At 48.5% G+C, this 15,368-nt stretch overlaps 1 protein-coding gene across 1 annotated transcript; it reads left to right on the top strand.

Moving 5' to 3' along the window:
- Positions 1 to 295: 295 nt before the first annotated feature.
- LOC140731665 (uncharacterized) lies at positions 296 to 6,603 on the top strand. The gene is made up of 4 exons (XM_073053303.1): positions 296 to 646; positions 2,956 to 3,080; positions 3,171 to 3,288; positions 4,757 to 6,603. The coding sequence occupies exons 1-4, from the start codon at positions 451 to 453 to the stop codon at positions 6,022 to 6,024; spliced, it is 1,707 nt and encodes a 568-aa protein (XP_072909404.1). The 5' UTR covers positions 296 to 450; the 3' UTR covers positions 6,025 to 6,603.
- The last annotated feature ends 8,765 nt before the right edge of the window (positions 6,604 to 15,368 follow it).

A 15,368-nucleotide genomic window follows, 5' to 3' on the forward strand; every position in this document is an offset into this window, starting at 1 on the left:
AACAATTCAGTAGTAATACCCTATCCTGATGTAAACGGTGAAAATTGCAGGTAACACTGTGATTGTGTTATTTGAATAATCTTGAACTTAATTGTTAAACGTTAATCGTAAATACTGATTTGACCACCTTAAACGGGCGGTTTAAATCTAGAATGCCGATTCGACTATATTCACATCTACAAGCTTCATCTGAGGATATGCAGTCTCACCATTTTAGACTAAGAAACGTCATTTTACCCATGTCATTCGGGGTTGCGGGGGTGTGTTATTAAACGCTTTCCTCGTGGATTCGTTATCAGCCGCCGAAAATTAATTGCACTCTGTATGTGTTCGACGCGTCTCGCTTGTTAACGGCATCCAATCCATTGTGGGCAGAGCCACTGAAGCAGGGAGAGACGCTCCCTTCAAAAGCCCAAAGGCGCTGCCCGGGGAGTAGACTAACCATTCGAGATGGGGTTCTTGGTACTCTTCCTGTCCCTTTGGGGACAAGGCTTAAGGGTAGCGACTTTGGATCAATCGCTCCAGAATCGGAGCCACGTACAATACTACGACTATCCCGAGGAGATAAATTGCTCGCCGGCGGGCCTTATGGTGCGGATTCGGAACGATTCGTTTCAAGGAATGTCCATTCGACTCTCAATTGTGGGTAAGGCATGATGAGCGACGTGACTGAGGGATAGTTTAAAGCAACTTGGGCGGTAGTTAACCTTTGCTCTAAATATAATTAAAACCTGGCTGCTCAAATGGATTATTTGTGATTCCTTTAAACTTAACACAAGGCCAGGACGTTCTCATCTCGCCGCCTCCGGCTCTGACCTTGGCCCCCGTCCGCCTTCGTCTCCAGACAACAGTCCCGTCCGCCTCGCCCTTATTCTTGTATAGGTTCTCTGTACCAGAATTTTACACAATGCTCCAAATTTGCCCTCCGTGTCTTGTACAACCACAACATAATATTCCAGTTCCTGTAATCAGTTCTGATTTATAAAGGCCAATGTGCAAAAAAACTCTATGACCCTCTAATTTCCAGTAACCAACCCCTCTGGTTCTCCCCAAACTTTTTTGTTCCACTCGTTGTGATGTGGGAATTCAAATTCCAACTCTGGACCAACGTGTGTAAAAAGGATATTTCATTTTCTCAAGTGACTAGGGTGAAATGCGTTGTCAAACTGGTTTGTACTTGAGCCCGCTAACCCCACCCGGGCACAGTTTGCTGACAGCAGCTCACCTCTTTTCTGGGCCAATGTTTCAAGATTTGAAGATCCATCCATTCTCAGGGATGAGATCTTGGGATCTTCTGTTGATGTTTCAATGGCTTTGGGGGTTTTTTAAAATGGGATGGGGTTGCTAGCCCTGTGCCCAACCCTCCTCCTTTTGTAGCCAGGCTTGGGGCTGTCCAGGGTGGAGTTAAATAGATTTATGAAAAGCATTTAAAATTCACTGAATGTTGTGCTTTTAAACATGTGTCAATTAATAGTGTACTTCATCAATCAAGTCATAGGCCTGCTGTGTTTCTAAAATTATAAAATATTTCTGCTTGGTTAATAACTAACTCTAGCCCTGAGGAACAATGGGGGAAAGAAAACTTAATTTTGTATGCCATCCATACATGTCATTTCATCCCCTCAGCACAGTGAGTACAAAGGAGAATAATTGCAGAAATGAGTTGGTGGCATTGGAGAGGGTGAAGGCAGACAAGGGCAAGACCATGACAAAGTGGACTGAGGTCAAGCAGCCATTTTATTGTACTGTGGCATGGCAGGAGAAAAGCTGTCCTTGAGCTTGGTGGTATGTGCTTTCAGGTTTATGTGCCTTTCCCTGATGGGAGGTTGGGGAAGAAGGTATCTGGGGGTGGATGGGGTCTTTGATCGTTAGCTGCATTCCGACACAAGTAGACAGTCCATGGAGGAGAGGTTGGTTTCTGTGATATCGTGAGCCTTGTCCATGACTCAGCGTGGTTCCTTCAGGCCTATGAGAGGTTGCCTTGCCAAGCTGTGATGCATCTAGCTAGGATGCTAAGGTGCATTTTATTTATGATGAGAAAGTGCTAAATTTCTCTAGCTTTTCAATAAACAGGATGCTACGATTTTGAGCTCTGGGTGAAGGGGTAGACATACCCATCTTCCAAAGGAGGTGGTAACCTGCTGCCTGCCCTTGGGCAAAGTGTAGCTCCTGCTTTGCCCACCCCTGATCAGGGTCACATGAAGCAATGAGACTAAGCAATGAAGGTCATATGAGTAACTGGTGCATGTCACAAGTCCTGGTTATGTGACCACTGATGCCAGACAGACAATGTCTGAAGAGTATTGATAATGGCTGGAGTAACCTGTTTTGTAAAGACACTGTCCAGATGAAGGCAGTAGCACTTCTGTGGGGGGGGGGGGGGGGGGGGGGGTGGGGAAATTGCCAAGAACAATCAAGGTCTTGTAAAGACCATGGTCACCCACATCGTAGGACAAGGCACATAATGAACCAGCTATCCACTAGGACTGTGGGGTGGCACCGTTAGCACCGTGCTTCACAGTAACAGTGACCTGGGTTCAATCCCTGCCACTGCCTGTAAGGAGTTTGTACATTCTCCCCATGAGCGTGTGGGTTTCCTCCCACAATCCAAAGATGTAACAGTTGATAGATCATTGTAAATAGTCCCTTTTTTTACGGATAGGGTTAAATCAGGGGATTGCTGGGTGGCATAGCACGAAGGGCTGGAGGGGCCTGTTCTGTGCTTTATCTCAATAAATTAAAGAACCTGATGTGACATACAAGGGGAAATCACACAGACACACAGACACCCCCTGCCCTTGGAGGAACTCAGCAGGCCAGGCAGCATCTATGGAAAAGAGCACAGTTGACATTTTGGCCTGAAACCCTTCTGGTGTGACATGTAGTCATTTTCTGCCGTGGTTTTTATGTTAATGGCTGAAGTGAGAGTGCATTTCTGGGCACCATCTTTTACAGATGACTTTGGTGAGCCAAGGGACCTGCAGTCACTGTATCACCGTTGTAGCTTTGCAACTATTCCAGAAGCAAATGGGTCCTTGCTCTTCATTACTCCGTACGACGGCTGCTTTGTAAATGTAGTGGTGAGTATCGTAATCGCCCCTTGGCTGTCATCAGCTGTTTTTGTCAATCTTGCCACCCATCAACTTTCTGTTGCTGTTAACCCCATCCAGAATAACGTAGTGAGCATGGAACTGCGGATCGACGGGACTGATGAATCAAAGAGGATCATGGTTATAGAACGCATCCCAGTTAACTGCTCCCTGCCAGCTAAACTGACTGCAGTGACCAGTAAGTGTTTAAATACTTGCAGTTACAACCAGAAGAATGCTGACTGCTCATTCAGCTTTACACTTCGGTATGATGTGGGATCTTGTATGTTTTTTAAAAAAAACCTGTATGTGGGGGGCAGGGGGGATTTGGAGAAATAATTTCATGTTAATGAAATCTCATTGCTTTATAATTTGGTAGTCTTAAACATCAAACTACATTGCACTTTTTATGCAAAAAAACTTGGTTTATTGTTGTCACTTATAATTTGGTTTCTTAAGGTTGTCATAGCCAGGAGAGGTAGTGAGGATAAGCTGACCTATAAATTGTGTGTATCTGACCAACCAAATCTAGCTCCTAGTCTTCACATGTGGCTTAGCTATTAAGCCCGGTCGAACTGTTTCTATTGACAGCGGAATGGCCAAAGGCAGGTTACTGGCACCATAAAACCAGTCGCTGCTCATCAGCTAAGATTGGCAGCTCATCAAGGAGAAGGGGAAACTCTGATCTCAAACCTCCGCTGCCTTGTGGCTTCATCCACTCGTGGGTAAGGCTTTTGGGAGTAAATAAAGGGAACAAACCAGAGTGGGAGTCTGTAAGGCAGGCCTACGTTGAGTTCAGTGTTGGCTGGCAGCTCGAGAGATGCTGCTGCGGCTGGACTGTTTTGGTCTCTGCCGTTCCTTTGGATTCATCAGCTGTGCAGAGAAGGGGCAACAGCTTGATCACCATATCCTACTACCCTGGCTTGCATATCACGTAGACAGCTAAGATACCAATGGGGGCCTCATTGTCATATGTACTGAAGAACACTGAAAAGCTGTTCTGCATGTGATCCAAACTGATTATTTTGTTTCCTCATTGCATTGAGGTAGTAGAAGGCATGGCAATAACAGAACATGAAATGGTGCCAGACGAGTCTTGTACTTTATGGTATAGATGTGGTAAATAAACTTTTCCACTGGGGTTGGGTGAGACAAGCACTGGAGGTCATGAGTCAAGGGTGTGGAGTTGAATTTCACACTGAGGTGAAATGAGCTGCCAGCAGAAGTGGTGGATGCAGGTCAGATTACAACATTTAAGAGGAGCTTGGATGGAAGGGGTACAGAGGACTATGGTCAAGGTGAAGGTGGATAGGACTAGGCAGAATAACAATTCAGCATGGACTAGATGGGCTGAAGGGACTGTTTCTGTGCTGTAGTACTCTACAAACCCGTCTAAATGGTGCTAACAAGGGTCCTGATGAAGGTTTTTGGCACAAAACGTCACCTTTTTACACTTGTCCATAGATGCCGTTTAGCCTGCTGATTTTCCCCTCATTTTGTGTTTATTAGTTAGATGGTGCTAATGTTTCTGAATGAGAAACCAACAGAAAATGTCCCATTTGGTCAAAACTACAACATGAGCATAGCATAACAATTCTGTACCTGTTGCTGCTGTTTTTACCTGCTCCTGTAACAGTGTATTTAATCTGTTTCATCTTTGTCAACAGTCCAGTCAATCACAGAGGAGAAACGGTCAATCAGTGTCACTGTTTCTGCCCATGTGAAGCCGGACAAACCCATCACCGCTCCCGGACCCGTCACCCAAACACCCGTGAGGCCGGACAAACTGACCATCGCTCCCGGACCCATCACCCAGACACCCGTGAGGCCGGACAAACTGACCACCGCTCCTGGGCCCGTCACCCAGGCACCCGTGAGGCCGGACAAACTGACCACCGCTCCCGGACCCGTCATCCAGACACCCGTAAGGCCGGACAAACTGACCACCGCTCCCGGACCCGTCACCCAGGCACCCGTGAGGCCGGACAAACTGACCACCGCTCCCGGACCCGTCACCCAGGCACCCGTGAGGCCGGACAAACTGACCACCGCTCCCGGACCCGTCACCCAGACACCCGTGAGGCCGGACAAACTGACCATCGCTCCCGGACCCGTCACCCAGACACCCGTGAGGCCGGACAAACTGACCACTGCTCCCGGACCCGTCATCCAGACACCCGTGAGGCCGGACAAACTGACCACTGCTCCCGGACCTGTCACCCAGGCACCCGTGAGGCCGGACAAACTGACCACCGCTCCCGGACCTGTCACCCAGGCACCCGTGAGGCCGGACAAACTGACCACCGCTCCCGGACCCGTCACCCAGGCACCCGTGAAGCCAGACAAACTGACCACCGCTCCCGGGCCCGTCACACAGGCACCCGTGAGGCCGGACAAACCCATCACCGCTCCCGGACCCGTCACCCAGACACCCGTGAGGCCGGACAAACTGACCACCGCTCTCGGACCTGTCACCCAGGCACCCATGAAGCCGGACAAACCCATCACTACTCCCAGGCCAGTTAGCCAGGCGCCCGTGAAGCTGGACAAACTGACCACTACTCCCGGACCCGTCACCCTGGTGCCCGTAAGGCTGGACAAACCCATCACCACTCCCGGACCCGTCACCCTGGTGCCCGTGAGGCCGGACAAACCCATCACCACTCCCGGACCTGTCACCCAGGTGGCCTGTGAAGCTGGACAAACTGACCACTACTCCCGGACCCGTCACCCAGGCACCCGTGAAGCCGGACAAACTGACCACTGTTCTCGGACCCGTCACCCAGGTGCCCGTGAGGCCGGACAAACCCATCACCACTCCCGGACCCGTCACCCTGGTGCCCGTGAGGCCGGACAAACCCATCACCACTCCCGGACCCGTCACCCAGGCACCCATGAAGCCGGACAAACCCATCACTACTCCCAGGCCAGTTAGCCAGGCACCCATGAAGCCGGACAAACTGACCACTACTCCCGGACCCGTCACCCAGGCACCCGTGAGGCCGGACAAACTGACCACCGCTCCTGGACCCGTCACCCAGGCACCCGTGAGGCCGGACAAACCCATCACCACTCCTAGACCTGTCACCCTGGTGCCCGTGAGGCCGGACAAACTGACCACCGCTCCCAGGCCCGTCACCCAGGCACCCGTGAAGCCGGACAAACTGACCACTACTCCCGGACCCGTCACCCAGGCACCCATGAAGCCGGTCAAACTGACCACCGCTCCCGGGCCCGTCACCCAGGCACCCATGAAGCCGGACAAACCCATCACCACTCCCGGACCCGTCACCCTGGTTCCCGTGAGGCCGGACAAACCCATCACCACTCCCGGACCTGTCACCCTGGTGCCCGTGAGGCCGGACAAACTGACCACCGCTCCCAGGCCCGTCACCCAGGCACCCGTGAGGCCGGACAAACTGACCACCGCTCCCGGACCCCGTCACCCATGCACCCGTGAGGCCGGACAAACTGACCACCGCTCCCGGGACCCGTCACCCATGCACCCGTGAAGCCGGACAAACCCATCACCACTCCCGGACCTGTCACCCAGGTTCCCGTGAGGCCGGACAAACCCATCACCACTCCCGGACCTGTCACCCAGGTGCCTGTGAAGCCAGACAAACCCACCACAGCTCCTGGACCCGTCAGTCAGGTGCCCGTGAAGCCAGCCAAAGATACAACCACAGCTCCCGGGCCTGTCACTCAGCCAGCCAAAGCCACCACCCCTCCTGGACCTGTCACCCAGGTGCCCGTGAAACCAGCCAAAAGCACAACGGCTCCAAGACCCATCAGCCAGGTGCCCGTGAAGCCGGCTAAAGCCACAACCGCTCCTGGACCCGTCACCCAGGCACCTGTTAAACCGGCAAAACCCATGACCACTCCTGGACCTTTCAGTGAGGTGCCTGTGAAGTCGGGCAAACCCATCACAATTCCCAGACCCATCACCCAGGCGTCCATAAAGCCGGCCAGAGGCACCACTGCTCCCAGACCCGTCACCCAGGCACCCGTGAAGCCGGACAAACCCATCACCACTCCCGGACCCGTCACCCTGGTTCCCGTGAGGCCGGGACAAACCCATCACCACTCCCGGACCTGTCACCCAGATGCCTGTGAGGCCGGACAAACCCATCACCACTCCCCGGACCTGTCACCCAGGTGCCTGTGAAGCCAGGACAAACCCACCACAGCTCCTGGACCCGTCAGTCAGGTGCCCGTGAAGCCAGCCAAAGATACAAACCACAGCTCCCGGGCCTGTCACTCAGCCAGCCAAAGCCACCACCCCTCCTGGACCTGTCACCCAGGTGCCTGTGAGGCCGGACAAACCCATCACCACTCCCGGACCTGTCACCCAGGTGCCTGTGAAGCCAGACAAACCCACCACAGCTCCTGGACCCGTCAGTCAGGTGCCCGTGAAGCCAGCCAAAGATACAACCACAGCTCCTGGGCCTGTCACTCAGCCAGCCAAAGCCACCACCCCTCCTGGACCTGTCCACCCAGGTGCCCGTGAAAACCAGCCAAAAGCACAACGGCTCCAAGACCCATCAGCCAGGTGCCCGTGAAGCCGGCTAAAGCCACAACCGCTCCTGGACCCGTCACCCAGGCACCTGTTAAACCGGCAAAACCCATGACCACTCCTGGGACCTTTCAGTGAGGTGCCTGTGAAGTCGGGCAAACCCATCACAATTCCCAGACCCATCACCCAGGCGTCCATAAAGCCGGCCCAGAGGCACCACTGCTCCCAGACCTGTCACCCAGGCGCACGTGAAGCCAGACAAAGGACAAGACGGTTTCCTGGACTCGTCAGTCTGGCTCCTGTGAAGTCGGCCAAACCCACCACCGCCTCTGGACCCGTTACACCAGTGCACGACAAAGGCACCACCTTTCCCGGACCCATCACTCAGGCAGCCAAGAAGCCAGCCAACGCCACTCTCCCAAGCCAAAGATCTGCTGAAGGTATAATATATCTAGACATTAGAATCAATAAAAACCTGCTCAAGTGCAGACTCTGGAACAGCTGTTTCTGTTCTGCTACCAGTAACAATGGGCTAGTGTACACCAGAGAGAGAGACTACATCCAAGTTCCTATAATATCTTGAGATAAATTACTGTCTCCCTTTGGGTACTTTGTGAACTAGAGCACAGATAGCTCCATTGGCCTGCGATGCTGTGTTGAACTAATTAAAAGCCAACTAAACTAACCCTTCACATTGTGTCTAATCCTTCACGTCATCTCCCTCCGTACTCTGCATATTCATTGTTGGGCTTTCAGAATGCTTCATCTATCTTGAAGCATCTTTATTTGAAATTTCTTTCTAAGCTGGTGCCAGTTAATGATACCTGCATGGATTCTTCTGAACTTCACGGCCAAGTTACTGGCATCGTAATGTCTAAAGTTTCTAATTTCTCAGCAGTAAAATTAACAAAGTACAGCAGGGTTAATGGCTATCTGCGTGTGGTGTTCGTTGTTCTTTGTGGCCTCCTCTACCGCTCCAATGGGGCCATACTCGGACTGGAGGAGCAACACCTTGTGTTCTGTCTGAGTAGCATGCAACCTGCCGGCAATAACACCGATTTCTCGAACATCCAGTGATTGTTTTCGATCCCCACCCCTTGACCATTCCCCATTCCTGTTTTCCCCTTCTCACCTTATCTCCTAACCTGCCCATCACCTCCCAGTCCTGACGAGGAGTCTCGGCCCGAAACGTCGACCGTACTTCTTCCTATAGATGCTGCCTGGCCTGCGTTCCGCCAGCATTTTGTGTGTGTTGCCTCCCTCTGGTGCTCCTCCTGCTTCCCTTTCTTCCATAGTCTTCTGTCCGCTCCCATCAGATTGGCACCTTCTCCAGCCCTTTATTGCTTCCACCAATCAAATTCCCAGCACTTTACTTCACCGCCCCCCCCCCCCCCCCCCCCCCCCCCCAGTTCCACCTATCACCTACCACCTTCACTCCTCTCCCCCCAACCACCTTACTGACTTTCCGGCCCTCATGAGGGGTCTGGGGACTATTCACTCATTTCCATAGAAGCTGCTGAGTTGCTCCAGCATTTTGTGTGTGTGTGCATGTTCATCGTTGACTCTATTGCAGGCAGGACGCCATTCTGCGCTGTCCGTGCAGAGGACCGTGTGTGCTGTGCTAATGGCCTATTGGGTGAGAAGGCATGTAAAGCTAAAGGATGCTGTTATGATCCAGATAACAAGGAAACCCCTTGCTTTTATGGAAAAACTGGTTAGTTTTTAAACTTTGGTGTTTCTTTAAGTTGCAAGCATAATGGGTCTTAGTTTTTTTTTGGGGTGGGTGTTTTTAAAAAACTTCCTGCATTAAGATGAGGGGTAGAATTTTAATGCGATGAACTAGACTGATGGCTTCCTTCAGAGGTGAACACGTGCTAACTGTCCGTAACTCTATTCCCAGCTTACATTGATTGCACAAGCAAAGGACTATTTACAATTGTAGTCCCCAAGGTTGCCACAGTGCCCTCCCTTGAGCTTGACTCTGTCATCTTGGTGAACAGCACAGGCTCTGAGTGTGTCCCTGTAATCAGGACAGCTGAATTTGTTGTCTTCAGCTTTCCTCTTAATGCCTGTGGGAGTGTGCAAACAGTAAGTCTCTCGTCTCTTGAGGTGGTGGTTGGGTTGGATCGCACGCGGCAGGCATTCACAGCTTCTGTGTGTTTTGTAGGTGGCTGGACCGAACATCACTTACCAAGTGGACGTGGCATCACACAGGAGAACCCTGAAAGGTGCTCGTGGCTCCATAACCAGGGACAGTACTTTCAGGTGAGCTTGTGAATCCTGGACTGGAAACTTGCTGTGGGCTGGAGTAACACCCACAAAATGCTGGAGGGAACTCAGCAGGTCAGGTGGCACCTATGGAGGGAATAAATAGTTGATGTTTCAGGCAGAGACCTTTCCTTTTCCTTTACCTTTTCCACCTATCACCTCCCAGCCCCTATGTCCACTCCCCTCCCCCAATCACTCATCTTACTTGGCTTCATCCACCAGCTATACTCTTCCCCCTCCCCCACCTTATTCTGACTTCCCACCCCTTCCAGTCTTGGCCTGAAATGTCAACTGTTTATTTCTCTCCATAGATGTCGCCTGACCTGCTGAGTTCTTCCAGCATTTGTGAAACTCCAGATTTATAGTACCTGCTGAATCTCTTGGGTTTGCACAGTCTAACTCCAAACACAAAGCTGATGTGAGCTTGGAGCCAGGCTCTGTGTGTAGACTTGTGCTACTGAATACTGTATTGACATCACCAGCATCTCCAAAATTGAACTCCACAAACCTTTCCTCATTGCTGCCAACCCTGCGCTAACACAATTACCAAACATTTTCCGACTACATAACAGACTAAATACTGGAGAAACTCACCAGAGCAGACAGCAACTGTGAAGGGGATTAAACAGGTAGTGTTTTGGCCCAAGACCCTTCAAGATTGTGTATTGTGTACAGTTCTGGTCACTGAATTATAGGAAAGATGTCAACAAAATAGAGTACAGAGAAGATTTACTAGAATGTTTCCTGGGTTTCAGTGCCTAAGTTACAGAGAAAGGTTGAACAAGTTAGCCCTTTATTCTTTGGAGCGTAGAAGGTTGAAGGGGGGACTTGATAGAGGTATTTAAAATTGAGGGGGATAGATAGTTGACGTGGATAGGCTTTTTCCATTGAGAGTAGGGGAGATTCAAACAAGAGGACATGAGTTGAGAGTTAGAGGGCAAAAGTTTAGGGGTAACATGAGGGGGGGACTTCTTTACTCAGTGGTAGCTGTGTAATGAGCTTCCAGTAGAAGTGGTAGAGGCAGATTCAATATTGTCATTTAATGTAAAATTGGATAGGTATATGGGACAGGAAAGGAATGGAGGGTTATGGGCTGAGTGCAGGTCAGTGGGACTAGGTGAGAGTAAGCGTTCAGCATGGACTGGAAGGGCCGAGATGGCCTGTTTCCGTGCTGTAATTGTTATATGGTTATAAGACTGGAAACGAAGGGCTAAGAAGGTGGGGGCCACTTCTCTTAACCTGCCTATCACCTCCCTCAGTGCCCCTCCATCACTTTCTTCCATGGTCCTTCCTTTCAGATTCCTTCAGCCCTTTGCAACATCCACGTTATCATCTCTCGGCATCCAACTTCATCTCCCCTCACCTACTCGCCCACCACCTCCCTCACCTGGCTTCACCAATCCTGCCAGCCTGGCTCCTTCCCCTCTCCCACCACCTTATTCTGGCTTCTTTCCCTCACCCTCTTTCTAGTCCTGATGAAGGGACTCAGCCTGAAACATCAACTGTTTATTCCTCTCCATAGATGCTGCCTGACCTGTTCAGCACTTCCAGCATTGCGTGTCCTATTTTCTGGATTGTCAGCTTCTGCAGAACCTCTCATAATAGACTTGTCTACTTGTACTGCTATTAACACAATTGGAATATACAGCTAACCAGCCAAAATGTGTGCCAGCAGAAGTTTGCCATCTTGTCTCAATTTTCATTAAATTCTTATTGGTCCGTTAGTAAGGGCTAAGTTTACCAGCCTTGAGCTACTTCCTCATTTTAGCTAAAACCTTTATTGTGCCTTGCAGGTTGCATGTGAAATGCTTCTTCAGCAGCAACAGGGACACTTCCTTAACACTGAGGGTGAACACTCCTTCACCTCCATCTCTTGTGATTGGTGATGGCATCCTTAATTTAGAAATGAGGATAGCTAAAGGTAATTAAACAATGCAAATCTTGCACCTGTAATCTCATTCTGGTATACCTGTTCTAACTGGAGTCTTAATTCCACAGACCAGTCCTACAGTGCTTGGTTTGCTGATGGAGACTACCCACTGGTGAAATATCTCAGAGAGCCAGTGTATGTGGAAGTCCATCTTCTCCACAGACTGGATGCCAATATTGCATTAGTGCTGCACGACTGTTGGGCAACCCAAACACGAGACCCTCATCTTGGCAAACAATGGAGCATTCTTGTGAATGGGCAAGTATAATTCCCATTCTTTCCAATGAATTTCCCTGGAGGAGCTTATTTAGACCTACTTGCCACATGCTGAGCGTAGGTTTCTGTTAATAACTCTGCTAAAGAATGTCAAAGTTTTGGTGTATTGCTTTTGGTTCAGTCATCTTGCAGTGTGAACTACTAACATCAACATCATACTTGGAGCATGAAAATCAAAGCTGTTTTCCATTCCTGTAGGTGTCCCATTTTATGGGGACAACTATCTGACCCAGCTGCATGTGGTCAATGCAACATCCAGTGTGCCATTCCCAAAGTATCACAAACGATTTGAAGTGAAAACATTCCAGTTTTTGGAATCGGAAGACTCAAGCACTTTTGAGTGGCAAGGTTGGGCTGGTTTTTCGTGTGCACCATTCATTGCACAACATGAGGCATGTTATTTAATAATTTATCTTTTGTAGGTTTACTTCCACTGTAGTGCAACTGTGTGCCCCTCATCTGATATGGAGTGTGTTACAACTTGCAATGCTGGGAAAAGTAAGTATTTAACAAGATATCCCTCCTCTGAACCTGTTTTGCCTATGGCTCTAGTCAGTTTTTTTTTTCCCCCTAGTGCAACTTCACAAGCTGCTCTCAATCTAACCATCTTGCTCAATATCTGAGGAAATGGCCAGAACGCTACTTGTAAAGGGATCTCTGTATTTCCACTCAATTGTCAAACTTTACACAAACCAGCAAACTTTAACCTGCTCTTAAACATTTTCTCATTTGCCAGGAATGATCAGAAATTCAGATGTTCATGGGTCCATTGAAGCCCTCGACCAAGGACTGGTGACACTGGAGAGACCCATAATCTTCACTCCTGTGGAAAGTGATGTTGCAGACTCTTACCAGGAAAAATAGTAAGAAATATTATATCTCTTCCTAAGCAAGCACATTTTAGCCTAGAATGCTTAATTAGAATTGAAGTATTTTTCAGTTTTAAGGCTTGCTTCTGTATTTAAAGTATAGCAGGCTTGCAACAAGATCCTAAACTAGTGTTGCAATTACCAGCCTAACAATATTGTTGCTATAGTTGAAATCTCGATTGTTTAAAGTTTGCCTGGAGACAGTTAATTACAAATGCCAAGCTAATGAAGTCATCAGTGGGTGCATAACTACACTTTTTGATGACCTAAATTAAGGCTAGTTAAGCCCTATCTGCCTCCATACTAAACGAGCCAATTATTAGATGGCAGTGTGCTGCAAGTGCTCTAGTTGTACTTTGTAATGGTCTGCAACATGGCCACATGTACATCACTGGTCACCTGAAATGGAGCCACATGGTAAGCTGATTCAGAACTCATTCAATTGAATTATTTCTGAAGATACGACATTCACAATTCCTCAAGGATAGATAAAGGCAATTGTTTAAGTTTGGGTTAGATACTGAAACCTCTAATTTTCTTTGCAGAGACTGTAAATGACAACATCCTCCTTGCAGCAGCTGTGACATTCCTTGTATTGTCCTTGATAACTGGACTTGCTGTGTGTTGGAATTGTAAACAGCTCCACAAATCGTAATTTAATTGGAGCTTGTGTTCTAATATGCAAGTCGAGCTTCTTCAGTTCCTAAATATGATGTTGCTTTCTTCACAATGGATGGGACACTGCCTTGACTGGCTTTGCCAAGATCAAATGCCAGTGCTAACTTGTTCTGTAGCTGCAAGGTAATATCCACTGGGACTTGTACATTTTATATTGTTATCTAAGAGGTATACTTATGGTGTTTTGGATTTGTGGTTACTGTGATACAAGAACAAATAAATTCATGACTCAATTCCTGATGTTTGGCTTGGTATTTAAATTTTTGTGGGGGTGCGGGGGGTGAATTTGTTACAAAAGGGCAAGTTTTCCACTCTGTCTTATTAAGCACTGTTTTGAAATGTGCCATGCTGACTTTCCACTAACTTGTATTGGTAGAAGCTTGAGACAAGTGGCAGAAAGATGAACTGCAGCTGCTCGTGTGCCAGCTAGCTTTCTCAATTACAGTAGGATTAATTGGAGTGTCAGTACTTTATTTCAAAGCTGTTTTAATGCAGAATTCCTCTGTATTTAACTAGTGATACACTCAGTGGCTGACTTCTTGTCCCCTTCAACATCATTCTCTTAAACATTTGATGCCCTTATTAATTAAGAACCTGTCAACCTCTGCTTTAAATATACTCATAACTTGGCCTCCACAACCATCTGTGGCAGTAAATTCTACAGATTCACCATCCTCTGGCTAAAGAAATTCTTGTCTGTTCTAAAGAGATGTCTTTGTGCTCTGAGGCTGTGCCCTCTGGTCTTGGATGACTCCTGCTATAAGAAATATCCCTTCCCCATCTGCTCTATTTAGACCTTACAATGAAATTATTCCCCTCCCCACCATTTTTCTAAACTCCAATAAGCACAGATACAGATGTGGGTTGATAGGCTTGGTTATTTATGGATTGCTCCTAGAGGAGCTGAGCAATAGAAATGATGTAGTTGAGAATGGTGATGGAATTGATGTAAAATTCAGTCAGAAGGGCCTGTTCCTGTGCTCTGTCTGACTGATTGGACAACAAGCACACTTACTGCCACAAGATGGTGCCACATCACATTGAATCCAGACCCTGCAACACTGGATGAGAGAAAGAAAGTGGAATTTTTTCCACCTGCCACTTAGCATTTCTCAGTGAAAGGTTACTTGGTTAATATGTTGCCCTGGTCACATTAATTTAACCTCATCTGCATGAACAATTAGACTGACTAATGTTATTGGTCTAACCTTCTAACACAAAATGTTGGAAGGAATTCAGGCTGGGCAGCATCTGTGGAGAGGAATAAATGGCACTTCTCCACCCCTATAGATGCTGCCTAGCGTGCTGAGTTCCTCATTGTTCTGGATTTCCAGCGTCTGCAGAATCTCTTCTAAACTAAGTCTAAACTCCCACTTGCAACATCTGTTGGGTGAGAAGGCATGTGAATCCAGCAGCATTCAGTCTAAGACTGCACCAGGATTCTATGCCTTCACCTAACCTATTCAGTTATGCAAGAATTTTTGTCACTGGGCCCTACTTTTAATACTTGAGCTTTCTCTTTTTAGGGGTAGAAAACTCTCATGCTTTCTAGCTGTATTTTCTCCCCACCTCCATGTCCCCTTTTAATTTGCTGCCCCTTGAGCACTGGGGGAGTTGTGATTTATTTAGCTTCCATGCTCCTTGATTAAACAGTGCCCAGTGCAGGGAGAAGAGTCCTGTTCCTGATTCCTAGCCAGTTGCCTTTTGAATAACATGCACATTTTTGATGATCTGTTGACATT

This window comes from Hemitrygon akajei, chromosome 8, assembly GCF_048418815.1.
Source record: "Hemitrygon akajei chromosome 8, sHemAka1.3, whole genome shotgun sequence".
Lineage (NCBI taxonomy): Eukaryota > Metazoa > Chordata > Chondrichthyes > Myliobatiformes > Dasyatidae > Hemitrygon > Hemitrygon akajei.

Coding starts and splice junctions, on each gene's coding strand:
- LOC140731665 (XM_073053303.1), top strand. CDS start 451: ATGGGGTTCTTGGTACTCTTCCTGTCCCTTTGGGGACAAGGCTTAAGG. Junction 647..2,955: donor CATTCGACTCTCAATTGTGG/GTAAGGCATGAT, acceptor CATCTTTTACAG/ATGACTTTGGTGAGCCAAGG. Junction 3,081..3,170: donor GCTGCTTTGTAAATGTAGTG/GTGAGTATCGTA, acceptor AACCCCATCCAG/AATAACGTAGTGAGCATGGA.